General features: G+C 33.1%; 4 protein-coding genes and 1 long non-coding RNA gene across 8 annotated transcripts in view; 3 read left to right on the top strand and 2 right to left on the bottom strand.

Annotated features, from left to right (window-relative positions):
* The window catches only part of LOC127712220 (beta-glucuronidase-like), a 988,629-nt gene that overhangs the window by 122,297 nt on the left and 838,495 nt on the right, over positions 1 to 27,837 (top strand). The window lies entirely within an intron of this gene.
* The window catches only part of LOC127712224 (ornithine decarboxylase-like), a 787,891-nt gene that overhangs the window by 149,807 nt on the left and 610,247 nt on the right, over positions 1 to 27,837 (bottom strand). The gene's annotated exons all lie outside the window — the stretch shown is intronic.
* The window catches only part of LOC127712221 (uncharacterized), a 209,635-nt gene that overhangs the window by 154,043 nt on the left and 27,755 nt on the right, over positions 1 to 27,837 (top strand). The window lies entirely within an intron of this gene.
* Positions 651 to 10,969, bottom strand: LOC127712241 (uncharacterized). The gene is made up of 2 exons (XR_007987002.1): positions 10,925 to 10,969; positions 651 to 701 (listed from the first exon to the last, which is right to left on the bottom strand). It is a non-coding gene; the product is annotated as an uncharacterized LOC127712241 (long non-coding RNA).
* On the top strand, positions 10,441 to 27,388 carry LOC127712219 (uncharacterized). Of its 4 annotated transcripts, none has more exons than XM_052218532.1 (3): positions 10,441 to 10,691; positions 13,641 to 14,828; positions 26,089 to 27,388. In XM_052218532.1, the coding sequence occupies exons 2-3, from the start codon at positions 13,656 to 13,658 to the stop codon at positions 27,316 to 27,318; spliced, it is 2,403 nt and encodes an 800-aa protein (XP_052074492.1). In that variant the 5' UTR covers positions 10,441 to 10,691; positions 13,641 to 13,655; the 3' UTR covers positions 27,319 to 27,388. The 4 variants fall into 4 exon arrangements, with proteins under 4 accessions (XP_052074492.1, XP_052074496.1, XP_052074495.1 ...); XM_052218536.1 differs by lacking the exon at positions 26,089 to 27,388 and adding an exon at positions 18,400 to 19,732 and having other exon boundaries at positions 10,456 to 10,691; XM_052218535.1 differs by lacking the exon at positions 10,441 to 10,691 and adding an exon at positions 11,175 to 11,241.

Here is a 27,837-nt window from a genome sequence, read left to right as displayed (position 1 = left end):
CGCTAAATTTTATGATTAAGTGAAAAATAAGTCATTCCCTTTGTTTTGGTAATTATTATACTTGTAATGAGACCACTCACTTCTGAATCTGGTGTTTATGATACAAGACTTGACAAGAAGAATAAGCACAACTTATTAACCTTACCAGGCATAGATAATCTTAAAACTTTATTGTGGTGTCAGTTGGCATACATTTTTGTACTTTCATTTTTCATAATAGACAGGATCATGTTTGTTCATACACAAAATATGTTTGTGACATAAAACAGTAATTATATAACATGTTGCTCACATATGCATCTTACAATTTCAAACAAACACATACTTAATTTAATTAAAAATGTTAGTCCTTTTGCTAGACACATTCCCGATATTTCTGGGCGTATTTTAGGTATATTGCACACTAGTTCCATAGTGTTGTCCATGTTGCACATTTGTGACTTGTAGCTATAGCATCTGCAACAGAAAAAAAAAACATATTATACTATCTTTATCATAATTAACTAGGTTAATATTATTTTGCAGCTCAAATAAAGAACACTACTTTAATATGTGAAAAAATAATCTCTGTGCAATGATATAGTTATTTTTTAAAATATTTATTGAGAGCAACCATGTGCTTTTTTTAAACTTGAGTTCAGATATAATAATACCCGTCATGTATTTTTCAGACATGGGTTTATTGCAATTGGTGAAGACATCTACAAAAAAGACACTTTTAAGTGCAGCATTTACAAATTGTCACAACTCCTTCTATAACTTGAAATAGAAAAATAAAGTTTCATATGTGTTAAACGCTTACAAAATTTGGACTTCCAAAACCTTTCACAATTTGGTTGAAAATCTTTAAGTTCAATTATTTTTATTGTATCTTTAAGGGAAATTTGTCCTGCAGAATCCAACAAGATTCTCGAATCAGTGGGGGATCCGGAAATTTTTATAAGGGGGTCCACTGAGTGTATAAGAGGGGACACACTCTAGTCATGCTTCAGTGTTTTCTTATACAGTCAACCAATTTTTTTCCCTCAAAAGGTTCGCCTCTGGGACCAAGGGCTTTAGAATTACTTTTAATCCTAAATCATAGTTTGAAGATCTCACAATAAGCTAATGGCATTTCAATTTATTTTATCTTGACAGTCACTCATCTTGAAAAACAATAATGCACCACAAGCACCAAGATCTTGACAGTCACTCATCTTAAGAAACAATAATACACCACAAGCACCGAGATCTTGACAGTCACTCATCTTGAGAAACAATAATGCACCACAAGCACCGAGATCTTGACAGTCACTCATCTTGAGATACAATATTGCACCGCAAGCACCGAGATCTTGACAGTCACTCATCTTGAGATACAATATTGCACCGCAAGTACCGAGATCTTGACAGTCACTCATCTTGAGATACAATAATGCCCCACAAGCACCGAGATCTTGACAGTCACTCACCTTGAGATACAATAATGCCCCACAAGCACCGAGATCTTGACTGTCACTCATCTTAAGATACAATAATGCAACGCAAGCACCGAGATCTTGACAGTCACTCATCTTGAGATAAAATGAGGCCTCACAAGCACCGAGATCTTGACAGTTTCTCATCTTGAGATACAATAATGCCCCACAAGCACCGAGATCTTTACAGCAACTCATATTGTTCAGTGGCGGATCCCGAAATTTTCATAAGGGTTGGCCCACTGACTGCCCTAAGAGGGGGCCCGCTCCAGTCATGCTTCAGTGATTCCCTTTATAATCAACAAAATCTTTCCCACAAAAGGGGGGACCCGCCTATGTTGTTAGTATAAAACCCATAAAACAACGCGTTTCGGCAGATAAAGCTTTGGGTGGTCACCTTAAGATGCTTTAGCTGTATTTGGCAAAACTTATAGGAATTTTTGGTCCTCAATGCTCTTCAACTTCGTACTTTAGTTTGACCTTTTTAACATTTTTTGATTCGAGCGTAACTGATGAGTCTTTTGTAGACGAAACGCGAGTCTGGTGCAAATACAAAATTTCAATCCTGGTATCAATGATGAGTTGATTTACTTTCATATAATTCAAAATGAATATTATTCATGGACTATTTATTTTATTGATATATTTCATTATATTTTTCAATATTTCAACAATTAATATTTTCAGCATGTTAATTTGCTATACCCAAGCAGTAGTTCAACTTTGAACCTTTGTTTACATTCTTCTTCAAACTGCAAAATATTCAAGTCTTTCCGACGTGATACGTCTTTTTTAAATTTTACGTATACATGCATATGGGTTATAGATATAAGAAGATGTGGTATGAGTGCTAATGAGACAACTCTCCATCCAAGTCAAAATTTATAAAAGTAAACCATTATAGGTCACAGTACGTTGGTTCAACGTTGTGTGCCTGCTGGGATTTAATTATGTACAGATGACTGAATTTAGGCAATAATAATTACTAAATAATTAATATAATTATAATTAATTCATAGGAATGTCATCATAAAATTTTCAAAATTATATTCATAATGTGCTGAGGTGTAAGAACAAGTTAAGTAAGAACTGGATATATTTACAAATAAGAATTTAGAATTTAAGTGGTCTTAATTTAAACTTTCTTATAAGTGTTAGTTAAAGGTGCTATGCGTACATCAGAATTTATAATGAGAAGGTTATTCTATAAGACTTATGTAAAGGGGTTGGGGTTTAGAACAATTCAACATATATACATAAGTTTTCCTTCACAGTTTAAAATTACCTTATTTCGGAACTTATCATTATTCTTTAAAGGTACTTGATATCTTAAAACTTTGCAAAAAATTTAATTTAGGTCCTAATAAGTCATAAAATAGTATGATGGTAAAGTAGGGAACTATTTTATTTTAAAAAAGTTTACTTATACTTATACTGTACTTGTGTTCAAGTTTTTTATCCTTTTTGTGCGCATCATGTGCATCTCGTAGCACATATTTCTAGCCAGAGGTTCAATGTTTTCATACACAGTTGAGTAACAGTTTATGTCCTTGCTAGTACAGTCCATTATGAGCTGCAGTAAATTCCCTTGTTGTATGATCTTCTTGTATGTTAAGGTATCAATTTCATCCATTGTCTGTTCGATTTTTGAGCAATATTTAGATCTTATTTGCTCCAATTCTTTGCAGCGTAGAATAAAATGTTTCTAGATCTTCATTTTCCTGTTCACAGATTGTACATATCGGGTTAACTTTCGGATCGAACTTAGCTCTTTTGGCTTGTAATATGTACGTTTGAGTACTTATTCTTGCTTTAATTTCTCCTGCCTTTGCATCTTTACTATTGTTTTTTACGCTTTTCCATATATTGTGTGCTTCATTTAATGGATTGTTCTGTATCTCTATGTATTTAAGTGATGTTTTTTCCATTTTTTCATAATGACATTCATTTTTCCAGTATTCCTTGATCTTTATTCCTACTAGTCTTTTCCATTCGATTTTCTTAAGTGGTTTTTCTAAGTAGTAACTACTAGATTTCAAATTGTAATATGATAGAGTTTTTTCCACTCTGTTGATAACGTCTTTTCCTCTTTGGTCTGAGAATGCAATTTGTCGACGCAGAATTTCACATTCTATGGTTCCTGAATTTCAAACAATATTCATGAAGAAGGTAAGTAGATTTTTGTCTAATGTGATGGCAATAGGTTCTGCTCCTACCAGGGTATAGACAGCCATATTTGCTGTATTATTTGGAAGCCCTTGAATTTGTCGGAGGATTTTTCTCTCTGCCAGTTCTAGCATATCCTTTTCTTTTGCAAGTAAGTTCATCACCTAAAGTCCGTAGATGCTTCTTGGTACTGCATATGTTCTCCATAGCTTGTATGCGACCATGGGTGAGAATCCCCTTCTGACATGTAAACCGGCTCCTAGAAGGCTGTATATTGTTGCCCTGCCGGTTCTTATTCTTTCTGAGATATTTCCCCGGTTTTGCTCGTTTCTTTTGATACCTAGATGTTTGGTTTCATTGGTTATATTGATGTCATCGTCTTCGAATTGCAGTGTTGATATGTTTGAGCCTTTTGCATTGTATAAAACAGCTTCAGATTTAGTTGGATTGATTTTAACTAGATCTTTGCTTGTATGGTGCTGTACTATGTCTAATATTCCTTGTGCGTCTGCAGTACTATTTGCCAGACAGCAATGTCATCGGCACATGTGGGTGCAGGGACTTGTATATCACCAATACATGCTCCAAGTCCACTTTTTAAAATGCTATCCAGTATGACGTTGTTGTAGCATTTATATAGCGTTGTAGATAGTTTTGCACCTTGTTGAATTCCTTGTAACACCATTACATCTTCTGTACATTGACCTTCCCATTTAACCTTAATGCTCATGCCTTTATACAAGTTTCTCAGTAGTATCCAGAGTTTTCCTTTTATTCCATAATGGTACAGCTTGTTGAATAGTATTTCATGGTTTAGTTTGTCAAATGCTTTTTCTGCATCAAGAGTTATTAAAATCATCAGTATCTTTAATTTCTTACTTTCGTCGATTGCTTCTGATGTGAGGAAAGCTGCGCATAGTGATGACACTCCTTCTGTAAAGCCTCTTTGCAAGGAGTTTTGTATGTTATTAAATACAGAGTCAACTCTATCCTTCAGTATACTTTGTAATATTTTTGCAAAGGTTTTAGTCACAGTTATTCCTCTATAGCTAGATGGTAATGTATTGTCTTTTTCTTTCTTTAGGATTGGTGTAAGAATCCCTGTCTTTAGGAAGATTGGTACATCCAGATATGTTAAAATTAAATTTAGCAAATGTACTATAAAGGGATTTAACTCATCCATCCCATATTTGTAGTGTTCTGCCGAAATTCCATCCTCATCCGGTGCTTTTCCTGCTTTAAGTTTTTCTATAGCTTTATTAACCTCCTTTACATTGACATGATCAATGCCTTGACCTTTTTCCCTTTCTATGGATTCTATTATATTGTTTTGTATTTCTACAAGCTCTAGCTTTTTCTAGATTTCTTATATCTTGCTCAATGATTCCTTTTGATTTTTGCATGAGGTTTGGTAGATCTTTATTGATGATTTCCTTATAAATTTGATGGTCACAGTCAGTCCATTTAGGTTTTGCTATGATAGTTGTTGCTTTTTCCCTTACATGTACTTTTTTCAGTTGGCTATTCAGTGTCAGAATAACAGGTACATGGTCCGAGGTATTCTCTGGGTCAGTATCAAGAACATCAATTTGTCTGATTTTATTTATTATTTCCGATTTACTTTTGAAGAGGAAGTAATCAATTTGTCCTCTCGATTTACCATTCTGGTGATAAAATGTTTCTTTTAATGGACATCTATCAGTATTTCCTATACATTTTTCCTTGCAGAAAGTTTGTAGAATTTTATCATGAGGTGAAGAGCTTCTATGGAGTGACCCGTTCATGTCTCCACATACTATAATTTCGTGTGTATCTTTATATTTCTCTATCATTTCATCAATTTGAGCCAAAGTGTCTTTGTATTCGATATCTGCATTTTTGTTATCTGATGGCATATATACATTTATAAGACATATTGGTTTGTCTCCTTGTTGAATATGTATGGCTTGTATTCTATTCCCACCGTCTATCAGTTCCTTCATATTTTATATTAAATGACCAGTAAAGACCCACTGTTTAATAATAAATTGAATTAACACTATCAATTTAAATAAAATTTAGATATTTTTGTCTCAAGGGTTTAATATTGACAATGCCACATGAAGTGGTTTTCGTCTTCAGTTTTGTTTTGCATACATACTTTTCAAAATTCAATTTCTAGTAATTTATTATACCATCCTCTTCGTTTGATGTGTTTGAGCTTTTGATTTTGCCATTTGATTAGGGACTTTCCGTTTTGGATTTTCCTCGGAGTTCAGTGTTTTTGTGATTTACTTTTTTTCTATTTCAAGGTTTCGAATATTTCTCAATTCACATTTCTTATACTTATAGTTAAAACCACAATGATATAGACTGCACTTTCACAAAGAATGAAATAAATCTTGAGTTTACCCTGAAATGACCAAAGAGGTGTCCGAACGGGAATCGATGCGAAACAACGCAATGGCCAGGAACGAAAAGGAATCGAAACAAAACGACAAGAATTAGCTAGATCAGTTTGTTTCAAGCATATAGATCCATCTTTTCTCTGGATCCTGCATGGTACACATGTATCTATTAAAAAGTTAAATAAACACCGTACTCAGTGATGCATGATACACTTGCGATGTCAAAATTATTTTAAGGTTTCGCACAAAACATCACGTGGATGTTCATTTTGTTTAATAAAGTCATAGATACAGTGTGTCTCCATCAAAGACGAATCCGGGCGGTTTTTCTTTGCATAAATTTGGTTCATTGACCGTTGGTTGTGGTGCGTTGTTGTTGTTAAAGACCGGACTGAGTGTATAAATAGAATCCAATGAGAAATATTATGGCTTCTTATGTTTTCTTTGCAGCTTTGAAGTGTAAGGAACATTTTTTTCAGATATCTCAACTAATAATTTTTTGTTTCCTTTAGGAATGGCCAACCAAGTAGGAACATAAATTATCTGCATTTTGACAAACTTATGTTGAAAAAAAATCCATAAATATAAGAAATATTGACTGTTTAAAAACTCAAGTGGTCAGATTTTCAAAATTTGAATTTCCCAGACTGACAGATAAGGCGGAGCTTGCATCAGCTGTTTTCTGTTTTTGTTTACATAAATATCACATGCACGTGCTGATAAGTGAAAAATTCTTACCTTGCATGTGTACAGCTTTAATCTAATCTTTATTCCATTTCACAGTAATGACTTTTAAAAATTCCATTGATTCATAATAACTTGTCCAGGTTAATATTATTAATATGAAATTGGGTAAGTTACTTTTAATGAAAATCATTTAGATTTGGTAGAAGCGTCCATTGTATACTAGAATAGGGAAGATATGTAATAATCACAACATTAATCCCATTTGTGACCCATATATTCTTGACATGCTGGATTTGGGAACCATTTCCTAACCATTTCAAGGACACGTTTTGGTATTAAATCTCTCCTGTGATACGTATATTTTCTTCTTGGTCTGTCCCTTTTAAGTGCGTCTCTTTTTCTCCTTAAATATCTTGGGTCATTCCACACCCCTCTATGAAAAAGATTTGTCCAAAAACGTTTGAATTTATTTTTTCTTAAGAAAGAATTTCTTTCATGAGGTGCACAATTTTCATTTTCCCACCACAATTGTCTACTTTGTTCATCTGTTATACATGGGCGACATAAACGGTATGGACATTCAGGTGACTCTTGGTCCTGTTCAGTGTGATAATTGTCTGAATGTTCATTACTTTCAGAATTGTTCACCTTATTCTTGTCAGAATTAGCCTCTTTAAAATCCCAATCATTATGAGCAAAAAAGTGATATATTGCATCTCTCTGCTCTTGTGTAACTTCAAGTGATAACACAGAAGTGATATTACTACATTCATTGTTTCCATCCATGTTTAATAAGATGAAAATGAACTTCCAAAATCTAGAATGTGTAATCTGCAACCCAAGGCACAATGAGGATTTCGGTTTGAACAGATTTAATAAAAGTACTGGGAAATGTTGATATACATTCTTTTTGGTAAAATAATAATCAACAATTAAAAAAAAATCAGATATATTTGTGGCAAACCAATCTTTAATTTTTAATTTTCTTTATCCCAAGTAAGACCTCAAAAATGCCCTATGACAGTGATATTTTACACATGTTGTTTGCATATCATATATATTTGGCGGGAATGGACATATCTGCAAGTACTAAAACTGTAACTGATACATTAGTATAGGGGTGTGAGAAATTTTTTAAGAATGATAAAGATTAATGTTAAAAACAAAACAGCAAAATTCTTTATCATAATTTTTTTTTCAAAGCTCATAAAGGTTTATCTCCTAAATTTATCAAATATAATTAACAAAATATATTACATATATATTTGACTTGAGTACTTATATACCTTTCTTAAATTAAATAGATTGATCCATATTTCAGATAAAATAACAATCAGTCTTTCTTATAGTATTTCGTATAGTAATTGTTGTAAATGATCTTTGTTGAAAATGTCAGAAAGTGAGAAAAAAAAATAGAAAAAGAACTCCGTGTTTCCGGATTGAAGTGTCAGGTACTGAGGAAAAGAAGGATGAAATTTTTGGAAACTTTGCTTCAATTAGACAAGAATTGACTAAAAAAACAACAAACCTATGTGAAACCTGCAGGTTATTGAAGCTTTACTGCAAAAATAGAATGAAGAGAATGATACCAGTAACACCCAGTCAAAAGAGTTTCAAGAGAAACCATGCCCATCCACATATATCAGATCAAAGAAAGTAGACACAAACCAACATATTTTTCTGACTGCAGAAGATTCATTTAAGAGGCTTATATCGGTTGTTGATTGGCATGCAAGATGTTGTAAAGAAAAACTTAAACCTACAAAAATGTTGAAAAAAGGACATGTTTGCGAAACAAGCCTAAAATGTAACGATAAAGAGGCACCTCGTGTATTTTCTTGGTCCTCCTCTCCTTATTTGCCAACAAAGGATTACTTAGTGAACAGTAGAGTGAATCATGGGATTACATGTAGTGGAATATTGCCTGCAGTCTACAAGAGATTTGCACAAGGATCAGGAATAGGGGTTATAAGTGATGAAAATCGTACATCATTTTTCAAGAGGAGTATAAATATTCAACTGACATAGCACTTTTACAAGAGATAGCATCTTATGAAAAACTTGATAGCAAGATAGACATTATGTCAGATGCAAGACACGGCTGGCGTAAGAATGCAAACGATAAAAGTGTTGTTTGCATTGGAGAAAAAACACAAAAAATTATTAGTTGTGAACATGTTACGAAAACAATGGACCCTGTATCTCAAAGACATGAAAGACTTGGGACAGAGAAGATCTTCAACTATTCACATGAAAACGATGTAACAGTGAATGTTCATTGCCATGACAGGAATTTGTCAATAAACAAATATGTAAGGGAAAATACAGAAGCAATCAATCAGAACGATGTTTGGAATTGTGTTTAGTCTGTAAAATCAGCATTAAAGAAGGTGTCAACTGGATCTAAATCTTCTGAGGGGAAAACATGGTCATTCCAGTTATCGGACAAGGTTGAACCTGTGGCTTCCCACATGCATTGGGCTATCCAGAACTGCAACCAAGATAAAAAGAAACTGCAGAAGAGTTTATTTAATATCCTTGATCACTATAAGAATATTCACACTGACTGCCATGAGAGTGCCCGGTGTAAGGTTGATGCCAATTATGAACCGTCACGAATTGTAATAACCTCTCCAGTTGCTGAAAAACTTCTTTTAAGTGTTATACTTAATGCAACTGTATACAAATATGCAAAGGATTATGTTCTTGGAAGGGATACATTTTATGTTATTATACTTCACGTTGAAATGCCATATTTTGATTGGCTAATACGAGGGTGTTAATTGACTCTATTACCCTTCATGGAGACGCTTGATCAAGTGTGCGCTTTATTAAATACGACTCTATCATATGGCAATACTCTATTACCCTTCACGGAGACGCTTGATCAAGTGTGCGCTTTATTAAATACGGATGGTAGTTATGTACAAGACGTCATAGTTTATTACTTTGAATTTGAAATTTAATCGACAGTAATAACAGAACATTCAGTATAATGAATTAAATAACACATATCTGAGAGGGTGATAGAGCAGATTGTTACCCCTTAGTTGACAATGTTTTCTCGGGGTAACAATCTGCTCTATCACCCTCTCAGCTATGTGTTATTTATATATTGAAAGTTTTAACAATGTAACAAATATTTATCAAAACAAAAGAATTGCGTTCGGTGATAGCCAATACAATGCCCGAGCCAACCTTAGTGTACTTCACTGGAATGAAAATGTTGATAGAGACTTTACTTCAGTGTCAATTAAACAAAATCACAGAATGCTAAGGAGTAAAAAGGAGAAGAAGAACTACAAAAGAGCTGCATACAAATTTAGAGACAATATTTGGTCAAGATTTATGAAAAGTATTTACTCAAAAAGAAATCGTAGACAATAGAACAAAAAAAGTGTTTTAAATGTGATATTTCAAATACAATTCATTTTCTGCAGTTTTCAAGACATTTGTTTTTGTAATTTATTAGAAATTTAGAAATAATCACAGCACAAGAAATTTAATACTGTGTAATAGTTTCTGTAATTTTTTGTATTTCTATTTTTTAATTATGATTTAGGTATTTACTGTAAATTGTTCATACATTTTAATCTTCATCACTCAGTGGAATTTTAATTATACTTACAAATGTACACTTCTGTTACAAAGATACATACAATTTATCATTCAGATACAGCCATGTGTTATTATTGTAAATAGATGATGTGTTTATTTATAAATAGGATGTTGATAACAACAAGCTCCTCCCATCCCCATATAGGTTTTATTGTTTACCACCTGGTAATTTTTATAGGTCAAGTCAGGTCTTTAAACTTTCGATAAATTAATACTCGTATCTTATACACCATTATTCGGAAACAATCTGTCCAGAGACACCTTGCTTATGGCGTAATTTGAGACATGAAGACCTTGCCCTCACCCATGGACGAAACATAGAAATTTGTTAAAAAAGTAAAAGGATTAAAAATAGAAGTCAGCTTGGTTTAAACAGGTAAACATCAATTTATCACACATGAATTTTGCGATTGTGTTATAAGAGAACCAAAGTCAATCTTTTTTTTATTGATAGACGAAACGGTAGACTGACCTAATTACACCCTAAATTTGTTTTCTTCTATTTTGTTACTTCCGTAATGCCAAAACATAAAATTAAACTTATCTAACTGTAATTTTTATCTGTTTTGCTTCTTAAAAAACAGATATACAAGAATATAAAGAATTTACATTATCCGTTGTCTTAGCTCTGCACCGTTTAGTTGGCATCTGGTACTAAATTATTACGCAAAGGGTCTTAAGGTTCATGTGGACCCTTTGGCTAAAATGGCTGCATTTTCATCTCAAAATTTACTCTGAGTACAGACAAACCTGTGCATCTGGAAAAGTTTTAAGGAATAGCATGCCCTAGATAAATAAAATTCAATTGATTGTATGTTTTAGAAAATTTAAAACTGAACTGGATTTTGCAGTGCACTTTTTTTCGTCCCGGTAGAAGATGATAAAATTAACAAACAGTTGAGTTTCACTTGATATGGTCCACTCAGGTACACAGTTTAAATCACCAATTATTGTCAGGTATCTATTGTCCATCTATTGTCCATGTCAATCAATACAGTTCACTTCAATTATTACCTGTGGAGAAGTTCTCAAACCTCTTTCACAACTTAGTTTATTTTGGCACCTTCTGGAGGAATGAAAAAAAGTGCTAGGCAAAATCCTGTCAAGTTTTTAATTTCCTAATACCTGAATACATAAAATATATTTGAATTTTATTTATCTAGGGCATGCTATGCATTAAAACTTTTCAAGATACACAGGTTTGTCTGTACTCAGAGTAAATTTTGAGGTGAAAATGCAGCATTATTAGCCAAAAGGTCCACATGAACCTTTTCAGGTACTCTGAGTACAGACAAACCTGTGTATCTTGAAAAGTTCAGACTTATTCAAACTTTAATAACTTTTTTATTTTGCAATGGATTTTGAACTTCACGTGTAGATTTTGTAAAATGAAATTATCAATATACTTTAAAAAGAAATTATGAATAATAATTTTTGAGGTGTCAAAAGTCGGACCTGAACGAGTAATTACATTACCTGAATTGACCTGAAAATCTCCAGTCCGATGTATTTAAGTTCTGTAACTTTGTTAGTTTTCAAACAATCTCCTTGAAATTTGAATTTTATAATCTTTTTTATAGAAAAATATAATATTTTATTAAAGTGACAAAAAAAATTATGAAAAATATTTGTTTGGTTCCAAAAATTGGACCTGAAAGGGGAAATAAAATCAAACCTCTTTCCAAACTTAGTTTATTTTATCACCTTCTGCAGGAATGAAAAAAAAAAGGAATAGAAAAATCCAGTTAAGGTGGATGGGGGATGGGGTCTTAATTAAAATCCATAGAATTATTTAATGATTTGTCAAAATGTAGTGTTTATCATGCTTTTTTCCAAAATATAATAAAAAGTATGGGTCACTAGACTTTTCTTCACGCTACAGCTTGTGCAAAATTTCCAGATTTTGTATAGATTATGCATGGAAAATCCAATCTTGTGTCATTAAAAGAAAACTACACCATAGAATTTTAGGATAAAATGTGAGGAGATGGCTCTTATAACATGCTTTCAGATAAGAAAAAGAAAAAATGGGATCACCGGACTTGTTTTCTTGCTACATATTAAAATAGGTACATTCATAACACTTTCTATTATAAAAATTACTTTTATCTGAGTTATCTCCCCCTATTATCTGAGTTATCTCCCCTTGTGTGGCAAAGTTGAAAAAAAAAATTAATCAAAGAAAAATAATGTGTTTTTTAGAAAAAAAAAGCCGTAAATATGATAAAACACATAATTTTCTATATTAACATGAAAAGTCTTACACATGAATTACATACTACTCTCAATATTTGCACATATCATTAAAGATCTAGACCAGTTGTTATCTGCTACTTCAAAATCCAAGATGGAGGAAGACACCCAAGCCACCTTAAGTTTTTAATAAATTCTGAAACATATTAAACTAAATTTACCTATGTTTACCTGTAAAATGAATGCATGCAAATGTAATCAAAAGTTGAGCACAAACAGAATGATTTTTACATGCAAATGTAATGCACATTGGAGTTCAGTAGTAGATTTTGGTTTTTAATAGAAAAAAATGAAAACTAATAAAGACAATTATGATTTATATATTATATATAAATATACATTTGTAAAATAAAAAAAAGTTTAAAAAAAAAATGTAAAGCTAATAATGATGAAAATACACATGGTACGTGAATAATGCACTTACATCCTTTAATATGGTACTATTACCATGATTACACTTATAAATATTTAAGTCCAAGCTTAAAAAAAGATTTGTTTTTGTTTTCATACAAATTTTTATGTGTTGTTATACTATAGGTACTATAGAAATTGAAAGGAGGAGGTACAGAACTATGAAAAAAGAAGAGCATTTATCATGTTTATGTCAACAATGTAGTTCAAATAAAATAAATGATGAAGATCATTTCTTATTTAAATGTACACAAACATGACAAAATGAAAACTTTAGACTTGATTTTTTTACCAGTTTACAGAAAATTAAAAATATCTATTCAAATATAGGTGATATTGATAACTTTGATAAATTGGTTTTTAATGTCATTCATGTCGGTCAGTTGTGCAGTATGCAGCTGCATTTTCTAAAAAGTCATGGTTACAGAGGAGAGTGGACGAAACAACTGCATGGTATATGTCTTGTAGTTTTAATATTCTTGTGATGTATTATGTACTGTGTTATTTTGTTAACCTCATGTATGCCATCAACCAAATTGGGGTATAACTGTGCATAAATTTGAATAAATTATAAATAATATTTTTCATTGTGTTTTTAGGTATTATATTTTGACAAATATATTATTATAATTATGTTAATGGCAAATTTATTCTATTTTAGTTAGCAGTGTCCATCATGGATTATAATATCACTATTCCTGAATACTGTCGAGATTTGTCAAAACACATGTACCAGTTACAACAAACAGGTGTCTTGTGTGATGCATGGCTTGTTTGTAAAGATGGGGTAGTCTTTGTACATAAACTGGTACTGATGGCATGTGGCAGTGCTTACCTTCAGCAACAGCTCTCAACAGATAACAGTACTACTACACAATGTCAAGTTTTCTTGAAAGATTACTCATTGAAAACTGTTTATGATTTTGTACAAGCTCTCTATATAGGAAGTTTTACCTTGAATCATGATCGGGCAGTTGATATTTTGAAACTTTTCACATTTTTGGATGTAACAGTATTTACATCTACTGTTCAAGGTGTTGTTGATAATGATCCAAATTTAAAACAAGAAGTTGAGAAAGGACGAAAAAGCAATAGTAAGAATTGTGTATTTTATGAAGTAGAAATTGCCAAAGACTCATTTTCTGCTCCAGTTAAAGTTCCTGTAAAGGCTCAGAAATCGAATATAATTATGGAAAGAATAGTGGACAATAGCTTTAAATCCCAAGATCAAATTTCTCAATCAAGTGTAGAAACTCCAAAGAGAAATAGGATATTGATTATAAAATCTGATACAGCAGAAAATACCAAGAGAAAAAACAACACAAATGATGATGGCTGCATTCCAAAAAAGCAGGCAAGAGTTTCAAAACAAACACTCAATGTTATTCAAACAAGTCCAAATATTTGTCCACTTCAGACAAAACTTGAAAAAGAACCCTCCAAAAATATTCCAAAAAGTCAATGTTGCACCATGCAAAGTGATCACACATATGAAGCAGACAATACAAAAGAGTTGTTGAATATAGCCAAAAGCCTGTCAACAAGTGATGATCCAGTATGTATTGGGTTGTCCGATATAGACGAAGACTTGCTGACAAATAGTGATGGGACCATTTCCGAGTTCGATAAATCAAAAACTTTATCAACAAACACAGACATGGGTAAATCAGGTAAAGATGGAGAGCAACAGGAACAATGTCAACTTTGTCAGAAAATATCAGAAGATTCAGGGGAAAAGAAAGATGGGCAGTACATATGTAGAGGTTGTGTTAGCCTGTTTACTGGAGAAGATACACAGACAGATCGAGAAAAGAAGAAACAAGAACCAAAAGGAAAGAAAGAGAAAAAGGTAATTTGTTACACTAAACGTATGTTAAAATTTCACACAATTGAAGAAATCCTGTTTTATTTCTGGAAATTTATTTTGAAATCTCTAATCTTAATATAAACCCAGCGTGAATGTCTAAATATTCATCTATTGAGCATGTTTAAACACAAATTACCGTGTCGAAAAACTGGCACCTTTCTTTACATAAAATAAAATGAGATAAAAGTATTTGCTGGTTTACCATGTTTACTTTGGTCTCTTGATTTATGGAAAAATTGAAAAAAAAAGGAAAAAAGTGAACTTTATGAAAAGCCATGAAATACAAAAATGCAGGGTTTTCAAAAGTTTTTCTGTATAACAGAGTCACAGGACTGTTACTCACTAAAAATGGGAGTCAATCCTGACAAGACAGTTTGGAGTCATAATAATGATGATGATGATGATGGAAGGCTGTTAAAAGTCCAGCGGCAAATTGAATGCATATTCAAGACGAGAACATGTTACTGTAATCTGAATATTAATCCTGCTTGTACTGACATGCTGAGCTTAATTTTTTACGTGCTAGTTCACAAGGTAATAGTCCACAGGAAGACATATCACCCTACCTGCATGGACACATATTTCTGACCCCAAGCCGACTAGTCTTTGCTCTTACTACTTATCGGTGAAGCATCAATTTTAGTATTTAGAATGTTTGGTATGACCCGGACGAGGTTCAACCGACAACCAGATGCTCTAGTCAGACATACTACTATGGAGTCAGAAAATAAAATATGTATAAGTCTTAACAGTCCCTGTTAAAGCATACATATAAATGAACTCACTGATTACTAACGGTGATATTAATCAATGTATTTGTTAATGATTAGGTGTAGCTCATGTACACTTATACGGCATACTTAACTTTACATGCTTTAATTGTCTCATATACATCTACCCCATTTCTGGCACATTTATGCCCAATACCTTCACCACTTTTATGAAAAACAGCATAACATGTTCATTTTCACCGAAACCTTGACATCCACTCCAGAGAGACGAATAGTTCTAAATATAGCTCATCTGTAGTCTTTGATAGTAAGTGTTTAAAAATTTTCTTCAAAGCAATATGGAAAAATTCAGCTAACATGTTGAACACTCATGACAGTGACTGCATAGATCAATATTCCTTGGTAAACACAAAGAACATACGATTGACCATTTTGAAAAATACGCAGCACATGAAGTTAACCAGACTGCTTTATCTTTATAAAATTCTTTTTTGTCTAAGGGAAGACATAAAAGCCTCAGAGCATGAATATATATGGTTCTGCAACTTTGTCCAAACCGTGATGACACCTCTTCCCCGTGAATAGGTCCTACTACAAGAGAAGATGAAATGGTCGTGCGCAAGAAAATTGTAGTAGATCCGGCTCAGCAGGAGCAATAAAAATGGTCTTGCAACCATTCTCACTAATGATTTCGTGATGAAGGCGTTAGGATGGAGAGATGTAAATCATCCCCTGCCCATACATTTAAATCTAGCTGGGATCGCAGAAACGTATGTGTGCAATTTGTGATTCAAACAGATTGCAAATAGATCTATCTGGGGGCGATCCAAATCAAGAGTTATTCGTTGGAAACTATTAGATGCAACTCCCACTGTATTCACTGGAACATGGAATCGTGATAGAGCATCCACTATGAGTGCATGGCGACTGTCGGAAAACAAGAGTATTTCTTTGTAAGAAAGGGAAAGAGAAAATAATTGTGTCCCGCCAGCGTCATTGGTTCTGAAGATAAGCAACTATCGTTTTAGTTCCTGAAGTTAACAGCAGATACTGTCCTGAAAATGTATCAATGACAACAGAAGTTACCTAAAAAAAAAGCGAATCGTCCAAATAAAATTGAATTGAAATCGCCTGTTATGTAAGTGAGATACTACACCCTGGACAAATGGTAAATACAATAGAGGACGAAATGTATTGAATTGAAAGCATACATCTTGTCTTCAATGACACCTCTTGTGAACGTTCGAAATCGAGGTGGAAATAAGTATCTGTCAGCTCCAGTGACGTTGTACATATACATTGTACTGTAAATACTCATAGAAGATACCAGGCTTATAATTGTGTACGCCAGACGCGCGTATCGTTTACATAAGACTCATCAGTGATCATCGAATCAAACAGTTGAAATTTAAGGTCAATCAAGATACGAATACTAGTATGAAGAGCATTAAAAACTGAATATTCCAAAAAAGTTGTACCAATTAAGGCCGGCTTAAGGCAATCTATACCTTGGGGTGGAAAAACTTAGTGTTTCGAATATATTCAACATTTCATAAACAGTAAATTGACAGAAAAATGAACATATCAATGTCAACACAAAATTGCTGACTACTGGGCTGGTGATAACATCGGGGAAAAAACATTCACAATGCACAGTGGCATCGACCCATACGTTGTAAACAAAATCACCAAAGATACCAGGCTTATAATAATTCATGCCAGTAAAAACCGGGGGTGAATTTAGCATGTTTAGGTGCTCCAGAAGGGTAAGCAGATCCAACTTATTTTTAGTGTTCATTACCATGATTACTATACAAACCAATGAGAATCATGTTTTACAATTTAGTAATGTCATCACCAGTAGGAACATTTACACAAACATTGAAACATTGAAACATTCTGGCATCTGCATGTGTTTCCTGTGTGAATTTGTTACATGTTACATACTATCAGAATAGTCCTATTCATTCGTATTGATGACTTGTTTGGCTCATTTAGCCCTTTATATATCTTATTCCCAAAGTATATATATGTTATGATAGACAGGCTGAAACTGTAAACAAAAATTGAAAAAATCAACAATACAACACATGTGAAGTATCTTCAAAAATATCAATACAACTGTAACAATAAAATGGCCACTGTACAAAAATGCTCTGAAGTTACAGGACAATTCCTTATTAAATTTATTTTCTTTTCATGCAAATATTGTATTCTTCTAGCATTTTGATGACTGTATGGGGGAGGACCATGCAATATTGGGACATGTGGGAGGCATGGATTGATTTGGTAAATGATTTTCCTGTTACTATCAATATTGAATATTCTTACCAAATGAGCCAATTCGGACTTCTTAATGAATCCTCTAGTTTAATATTTGGTTCCAGACATTCTGCAACGCGGCGTTGGGCATATAAATACAGGGTGTCCATCCCCATGTCTATCCTTTCGAACCAACGCGTTAAAGTTTTGCCAGATTTTTTGAAACTGATATGAAAGGTTAATTAATATCAGCAATGTCTTGTACGAGTTTTAAAGTAAATGCTGATAACAACATGGAATAATTTATAACTTAGGGTTAAGATCGTGTGTTTTATTTAAGGTTCAAAACTAGAGCAAATATCAAACTGAAAAACTATACCTTTCCACTAAGACTAAAATGTAAAACAGAACTCCAGTCATTTAAATAAATTAGGAGCAAATCAAACCGTCGGATTTTGAACAAATTATACACGTCTTCTGTTCGGTGTGTGGTATTTGTATTTTTGTTCGAATGATGATTTTTTATTGTCCCTATCCGTATCTTCTGCCTTTTTTTTCAGGATTTATTTGATACTCCGAAAACTAAAAGGAAAAATAAGCAGTATCATTACCAAGCCTTATTAGATGCTTATTATGCCGTAAAGGACGGAGGAATGCCAGTGCGTACCGCCTGTAGACTTTATGCTGTTCCCCGGGAAACACTCCGAGATCGTATAAACGGGAAAAGGAGTATAAATTGTGTGACAACCGGTAGAGGAACTATTTTCACCAAAGAAGAAGAGACCAAATTAGCCGATGAGGTCAAACGTATGGCAAAATGTGGTTATTATTATACGTGTAAAGAGATTACAGATATCGCCACAGATTATTGTGTTCTGATGGAAAAGAGAACCAGTGATCAACATCTGACTCTCAAATGGTACCGTGGATTCTTTACACGCTGGCCAGACTTGCAAATGCTATATACTAAAAGGCCTAGAAAGAGTGATGTATTGTCCGATGCAGCTGAGAGTAAAAAAAGATTTTTTACAGAGTTTGGAGATTTATTGGATAAACATGATTTTACTTTTAAGCCACATTTCGTGTTCAATTTACATGTATCAGTAATCAAAACTAAAGAATCTCAAAGTGTAGGTGTTATTGGATGTGGAAGTGCGTCCGGGATCGCCATTCCTCCATATTTCATATTTCAAGAACAAGAAACTCGCGATAATGCTGTAAACAGCATGAATAACATCCCAACAGTTGTGTCGGAGAATGGTTACACTAGTTTTGTATTTGTTGACTACATGAAAAACCACTTCATCAAGTTTTTACCAGAACGCACAAATGAATCTGTGTTATTGATTTTAGATGGATTTAAGTCACACCTTTGCGTTGAATTGATTGGTTTTACAAAAGACAATAACATTTTAACACAGTTTATACCTGCTAACTGTGATAGAAGTCTCAGCCCAATAGAACATTGCTGTAGTGCTCAGCTTCAGGATTGTTATGACGAAATTTGTCTTAGAAAAATTCATTTAAATGAACCAATTTATTTTTGTGACGTGGCATGTGAAGCATACAACGAAGCATTCTCTCAAGAAATTCTCGGCGAAGCATTTGTAAAATCTGGTTTATGCAGCATTGAAAATAATTCTGCTGTTTAGTAGTCCTGAGAACGTTAAAAAGCCGATCATGTATAAATACATAATCTTATGATTCTAAAAAGAAAACTCACAACATACATATATATATTGTCTTGTTTCTTGTGACGTACGAACCTGACTTTTAGGTAGATGCCTGTTTTAACTATTTGCCTTCTGAAGTCTTATTTTGTTTCGTGTACATAGAGCTTGTAAGATGTATTTTTTGCTCACTTTGTTGAAATGACCAGAATATGATATTTTGCTAGTGACCTTTTCTTGGCATAAGGGTATCGATATCACTTACCTATTACCTGTTACCTGTCTGGTAGGTTCACCCTTTCTAAGAGTCACTCCCAATGGGGTTTATTTAGGTTAATAATATGTACATTATATACAGTTGTACATTTAAACTTTGTTTTAAAAATATCAATACCTGTACAGTAACACCATAAAACAAGAAACTCCTACTTTCACTTGATAGACTGATATATAGTTCATATAGATAAGTTTAACTCTTATTCATCAGGGTTGTCCGTTTTGTATGTAGACCATAGCATAAAGTTCGTGTGATACTCTCAATGTCTCTGATATTTTGATGTTTGATATTAACAATTGGCTTGATCTTTTCAGATGATGAGTCCAGAATAAACTGCACCATAAGTCCTTCATTCACAATTTTGTCAAATGTCTCATTGCCTATGTTGTTGAACACATATGATTTAATTCTTGTTAAATGCTTATCTCTCTCAGGTTTAAGTGCCTTGCATTCAAGCATAAAGTGTACTGTATCTTCCTTAGCTGACCCGTATAATGGGCATATGTCCTGTTCTACATTTCTGCTAAACTTGGCACGGTCTACTTGAAGTGTATAAGTCCTAGTTATGAGTTTTGCTTTTATTTCTGCTTTTTTAACTTCTAAAATGTTGTTTGTAGTGAATTTCCATACTTGATGAGGGTTTCCAATTGGCCTTGTTTAAATGTTTAAATATCAATGAATTTCATTGTAGATTATTCTGATTTTTCTATTTCCCACTTCTCTGTCCAATATTGCTGAATTGCACACTTAACAGTTGTTTTCCATTTTTCCCTAGTTGGTATGACTAATAATAGTTCCTGAGCTTTTGGTAGTTTATATTTTGATAAAGCAGTTTCTAATCTACTTATGAATGAATTAGCATTTTGTTTTGACATTATAAGTTGCCTTTCTATAATTCTGTATTCTATGCTGGTGTTTTCTTGAATTATGCCTCTAAAAAATGTGAGTAGCAGTCGGTCCACAGTTGATTCTATTGGTTCTATACCCAGTAGAATATAGTTGGCAGTAGAATATTGTCCAACTGGGTATATGATAGAAAAAGTTACCTGAATCATCCTGATGTATGGTTGAATATGATAAATATACCCCCATAGTGCAATTACCTTCTCAGTCTGATTGTCTGTCCGTTCGTCCAACAAATATTTTCCTTACACTTTTTATAGAGAGTCACAATACTATGTACACAGAATGCTTTTATATTATGTCAGCAGCTTGACAGTGATCAGTTAACTTTGTAATGTGGTAAAACTCTCTCTGTTTATTTTACACTTTGAATTGAAATTTCTCAAATCTTTAAGGAACTTATATTTTTCGTCACTCTTTTCTCTTATACTTCGGGACATACTGCCTTCATATTTAGTCAGTATCTCAAGATATCAACAGTGATGAACTGAAATGTCACATTATGTGTGTGCACTTTTCCGATGTGTCGGTCATTTACGTCTTGTTTTCTGATACTTTCAATTAAGAGTAAGGGTTGTTAAGCACGACAATGCAATACACATGATATACACTAGTATTGACTATCATGCTGACCACAAAACAAGAATATAACCATCAAAACTTATATTGTGAAATATCTTTAATCTTGTATTTGCCCAGTAAGACTTAAATGTGTGTTGAATCACGTCTACATAGTCTATTAGCAGCTCTCATTTTGTGCCCCCGCCGTAGCGGAGGGGGCATTAAGTTTTACCCTTTTCTGTCCGTACGTTCCTACGTCCCAACGTTGGTTTCCGTTCTCTAACTTTAGTTTGCCTCAACTAAATGTTATGAAACTTATACACATTGCTTATTACCACAAAACTCAGATTCAAGTACAAATTTGGATAGCGTCACTTTTACCGTTCTTCAGTTATGTCCCTTTATAACTTTATATGATATGCAAGCGGGGGCATCATCTGTGTCCCATGGACACATTCCCCATTTATTATTATAAAAAGTTTGAATGAACAAATTTGAATTAATACTCATGTTGACTCGAACATGTGTAAAGAAAAATTGCTAGCAAACTAAAAATAACATGGAAAAAGGGGTTTACTTAATTGAAGGTCTTCAAAACCTAGAAGAATTCGAACAATCTTTGAAAAAGTAAAATAACAAAAATACCAAACTCCAAGAAAATTCAGATTGGAAAGTCCTTTATCGAATGGCAAAATCAAAAGCTCAAATGCATCAAATGAATGGAAAACAACTGTCATATTCCTGACTTGGTACAGACATTTCCTTCTGTATAAAATGGTGGATTTAACCTGGTTTTATAGCTAGCTAAACCTTTCACTAGTATGACAGTCGCATAAAATTCCATTATATTGACAACAATGTGTGAAACAAAACAAACAGACATAATAGGTAAAAATGTCAAAATTAGGGATACAGCAGTCAACATTGTGTTATAATCTTAATCGCTATCAAAAAAATTATTAAATCTTAGACTAAGGACTGCATTAAAAAAATAAACATGTTTACCTCCTTAACATTCTTAAAATTATAATTAAGATACAATAGCCTTTATTAAGATTTTTGAAATTAAGAGCAGTGCAGTAGCCGTTGTTAAGATTTTTGAAATTAAGAACAGTACAGTAGCCGTTATTAAGATTTTTAAAAATTAAGACCAGTACAGTAGCCGTTATTAAGATTTTTTAGATTGAGAGCAGTACATGTGCAGTAGCCTTTTTTTAAATATTTTTGAAAATAAGAGCAGTACAGTAGCCGTTATTAAGATTTTTGAAGTTAAGAGCAGTACCGTAGCCGTTATAAAGATTTTTGAAAATAAGAGCACTACAGTTGCCGTTAAGATTTTTGAAATTTAGAGCAGTACAGTAGCCGTTATTTAGATTTTTGAAATTAAGAGCACTACATTAGCCGTTATTAAGATTTTTGAAATTAAGAGCACTACAGTAGCCGTTATTAAGATTTTCGAAATTAAGAGCACTATAGTAGCCTTTATTAAGATTTTCGAAATTAAGAGCACTACAGTAGCTGTTATTAAGAGCAGTACAGTAGCCGTTATTAAGATTTTTTCTGAATTTAAATTAAGAGTGCAGTAGCCGTTATTAAGATTTTAAAAATTAAGACCAGTAATGTAGCCGTTAAGATTTTTGAAATTAAGAGCAGTACAGTAGCCGTTATTAAGATTTTTGAAATTTAAGCCTGTACAGTAGCCGTTTTTAAGATTTTTGAAATCAAGAGCAGTACAGTAGCCGTTATTAAGATTTTTGAAATTAAGAGCAGTACAGTAGCCGTTATTAAGATTTTTGAAATTAAGAGCACTACAGTAGCCGTTATTAAGATTTTTGAAATTAAGGACAGTACAGTGGCCGTTATTTAGATTTTTCAAATTAAAAGCAGTACAGTAGCCTTATTAAGATTTAATATTAAGACCTGTACAGTAGCTGTTAAGATTTTTGAAATTAAGAGCAGTACAGAAGTCGTTATTTAGATTTGTTTTTAAATTAGGAGCAGTACAATAGCCGTTATGGTGTAATACCACCATTGATTTTCCCCTATTAGTCTTTGTTAAATTTGCACTTTTCAAAAAATTGTGCAGAATTTATCTTTGTTTCAAATAAAGAAATACTTGGCATGAGTAAAGTTTGATCCTGGCCAGTACTATAGAAAAAATTTCACATAACATTTCATTGCATATAAGAAAATAACCATCACTGGAAGTTAGCCAATCAAATTTTCCCCCTTTTTTAACCTGTGTACAAGCTTTAGTAACCATGTAACCTCAAGTTTCCAAAATATTCTATAGAAACCCCAAATAAAAAAAAAATGGTGCTTTGAAATACCCAAGATATATGTTTATGACCCAGAAATGTTTTACTGCAATGAAATGTAGGATCAATTATCTACAACTGTCAAATTCAAGGGAATATTTTTTTTCGACCTATTTTCGTATGCAACCGGATGTGACGTACTATGATTTGGTGGTATTACACCTTATTAAGATTATTGAAATTAAGAGCAGTACAGTTGCCGTTATTAAGATTTTTGAAATTAAGATCAGTATAGTAGCTGTTATTAAGATTTTTTAAAATTTAAAGCAGTACAGTAGCCGTTATTAAGATTTTTGAAATTAAGAGCAGTACAGTAGCCGTTATGATTTATTGGTAGTACCACTTATGACTATGTAAGAGTGTTACTATAAAAAAAAAGTCGAATAAAACAAAAAGAATAATTAAAGATTGTTTAAAAAAATATCTTTTATATATTTCAAGTTTTGTTCAAATTTACTAAAGAACATGGTTCCAACAAGGACAAATCGAGTCAATTTATCAATTTTCAAATTGGTTCTGGTCTGGGACTTCCAAAGCCTAATAATTTAATTTTCATAGGACTGATGATAGCGATTAAGATAATAAAGTAGCAGCTATGATGCCTCATCTGTTGAATATAACAGATTTTAATTATCTATTCAATAATAATCCAGTCTATGGCTGGAAAAATGTATGAAATGTCCTTATTGAAATCATAATCTTTTATCGGGCATTTCATTATTCTGTTTTTGAATTTGAAAAAACTTCCTGTACGAAACTGCAGATCTAAGTTCTTTTCAGTTGTCATAATTGTATGTGAATCCTTTTCAAAACTTCCTCATTTCATTGCGAACAGAGCTTAAGATACAAGTCATTGAAACGTTGAACACTATGTCAAGATATGTTTTCATATTAAAAAAAATCGTGAATCTATACTAAAGTAGTAATGTCATTAAGTGCTTTTCCTCTACTGATTTTGTCAAGCCTGTTGCAGTTCTGTTGTGGATCTATTATTATGGAATTGTTTGTTGAAATTGATTTGTGTAATTCAACTCCGTCGACAGTTTTCAACCCATATCATTGAAACGTCACAGAAAGATTGCACACGTATTGAAGTTATGTGCCAATCAATATTGCATGCGTTGCTTATAGATTATTTTAGTTTGATTTTTTCGTATATTAATGTTACTTGTATGCCATATTTTTTTTAAGAAATATTTTGTGCAACCCAGCCATTTGAATCCTTGAGAATAGATGACTCACATGTTATAAAGGTGATCAAACACCAATCGAAATCTAAAAGTCGAATAAAAAACAGAACACAATATGACAACAAACAAGAGAATTATGACGAACAAAAGTCCACAAAACACTTCACATGCTGACAATGAAAGACAGAGCAAAATAATGGTACTGAACCAGTGCTTTTGAAATAAAGGATTTCTGTTCGAACAAAACTTGTTTCTGGAGTATACTTCATCAGACACACTCGTTATCTAAAAGTTTAGAAAGAAACATAATAACAAAACATTTGTTAACAAAAAGAGCCTTAAACAATTAATATCATGTAAGATCAACTTTGCCTGAATGTTAGTTATGCAATGGTAAATAGGCGGATGGTACACACGGGAGGGATATTCCAACAACAGTAGTACAAGTCTAATGAAGTATACTAGTTTATTAGTGTTTCTCGTTTCTTGTTTTTTATATAGATTAGACCGTTGGTTTTCCCGTTTGAATGGTTTTACACTAGTAATTTTTTGGGGCCCTTTACAGCTTACTGTTCGGTGTGAGCCAAGGCTCCGTGTTGAAGACCGTACTGGGACCTATAATGGTTTACTTTTATAAATTTTTACTTGGATGGAGAGTTGTCTTATTGGCACTCATACCACATCTTCATATATCTAGTAAGTGAAAAAAAAACTATTGCATATGCAAATCAGAACTAAATTAGAAATAAAAAACAACAAGATCGTTACGCTGTAGTGAAATGTTCCCCGTCACTGTTCTGTTGGAAATCAGTCAAAATGACGTATGAAAACTTCCTGATAAATTGTCTCCGAGTAAAAAAAAGACCTTTTGACAAATGAATCTACATTTTAAACTATTACACCAGATATCTTGATTACGCACTTTGTGTTGAGTATACCAAGTTTATTTAAAATGCTCAATGAATTTATTGAAAAGAATCTTACTTTTTAAAGCTCAAACAACATTCCCAATTAATTTATAACTACCTTTAAAGGTAAGGTTTTTTTTCAAAAAAATTATGAATTCCGAAAGGCAATTATGTTTCCTTTTTAATTCTTACCTGCTCCAGGTGTTCGTAATGTTGATATAAGCATAAAAGACACCGGTTCGAGATGAGGAAGTTAGCAAACATTTCCCGAATAGACTTAATAGGGATTGTTAAGTGATTCTAAAGGCGCTTTAGTCAGAAAATCGCCCCGGACACAATCCCAAAAGTGGTTAAGCCCAACGTAGTCTTTTATTTTTTAATGACATATGTGTAAACCTCTATGTTTATGGTTACTTTTGTAGATGAAGAGAAAACATTATCGAGGTTATAATCCGTCAGCAATGGCAAGAGCTTATAAGGCTGTTATCGATGACAAGCTTCCAGTCCATTCAGCAGCGAAGTCTTATGTTGTACCTTACGAGACACTGGGGTATATGGTGGCTGAAAACTTAGTTCCTGTGTGTTCTAACTTGGCAAATATGCCTATATTTACTTCAGAGGAAGAAAACATATTTATGACTCGCTTGATGGAAATGGATGAACTGGGATATGTACATAGTCGTCAGGAAATGGCGAACATAGATACCGACTATGCAATTGTGCTTGCTAAGAAAACTAAAGATAGTCCGCCCTTGAGTTTGACATGGTTTCAAAAGGTGCTTAGACGGTGGCCAAATTTTAAAGCTGTTAGTCAAAAGACATTTACAGTTGCAAGGACAAAAACTGCATTCAAGGAAATCATTATAAAGTACTTTGATGAACTGGAGAAAACCTTACTTAAATTCGATCTCATAGACAAACCTCATTTAATTTACAATGTTGATGAGAAGGGTGTTACCATATGTGGAAAGGATGAAACCGTCACTATTTTGGGGTGTGGAAACGCAGCTGGTAGTGCATTGCCCCCTTTCTTTATCTTCCCAGGGCAGCGAATGAATGATCAATTGTTAGAGGGGTCTTCGCCGGGAACTTCCGGGACCGTCTCAAAGGATGGATGGTCAAATTCAGAAATTTTTATGGATTTTCTCCGCAATCATTTCAAAAAATTTGTCCCAGGTGAAGGACATTTGTTGATATTGTTAGATGGAGATAAATCTCATATCCCTATTGGCACATTTGAATGGGCAAGGCGTCATAATATTGTACTACAATTAATTCCCACACTCACCAGCCATTTTTTACTACCGCTGGACGTAAATTGTTATGGACCATTTCAAAATGAATACAACAGTATGTGTCATGAAACTATCAGAACAAAACAATGTGCACTTTCTCTCAATGATGTTTGCTTTTTGGCATGCAAAGCATACGGAAGTGCATTATCAGCTAATAATTTGCAGTCTGGTTTTAGGAATACAGGAATTTGTCCATTCACCAAAGATTTCATAAATGACATGCCCCTGATACTATCAAAAGCATGCAACAGTGACACTGCAAATAATGAAAACCAACTTGAGAATCTGATTGACTTACAACTAGTAAATAGAGCCAATGAGAGAGAAGGTTTTACTGATATTCATGAAGTTAGTTGAGATGAGACTCATATAGGTTGTTTGACTTCATTTCATGGATCAGTAATCATGTTAAAGTGTCTGTGATTATTAAAACAAAATTAAAAAAGTCAAGTATATTTGATTTATGAAATTATTATAAGGTGTATATATTCGTCTGTTAGGTTTCATCTGGCCTTGTCCTCATTTTCATTGTTTCTTGAACAGAATTTATGTATCTCAGGTGATACGATATTCCACAGCTTGCGTTTTCTATCATGATTCCACTGAAAGGGTTTGCTGTTTACAAGGAGGAGACCAAGGGTTCCAAGCTGAAAATTTGAAGTTATCCCTTCATAATTTGTATTGACGCCATCACCAGTTAGTTGACCGTCATAAGATATCTTCTTCACAGATTACCATTGATATGCTCCAATTATCATAACCACAATAACGCCCTCTTTTCTGCGATTGTGACATCATCAAATGAGAATCATCACCGAATGTGTACCTACCATGAGAAACACGAAGGGTGTTACTAGTAGGTCAAAATCTGCTAAC

The sequence above is a fragment of the Mytilus californianus genome, unplaced genomic scaffold, assembly GCF_021869535.1.
Source record: "Mytilus californianus isolate M0D057914Y unplaced genomic scaffold, xbMytCali1.0.p SCAF_8, whole genome shotgun sequence".
Taxonomy (NCBI): Eukaryota; Metazoa; Mollusca; class Bivalvia; order Mytilida; family Mytilidae; genus Mytilus; species Mytilus californianus.
This window is presented reverse-complemented; position numbering and strand designations above follow the sequence as displayed.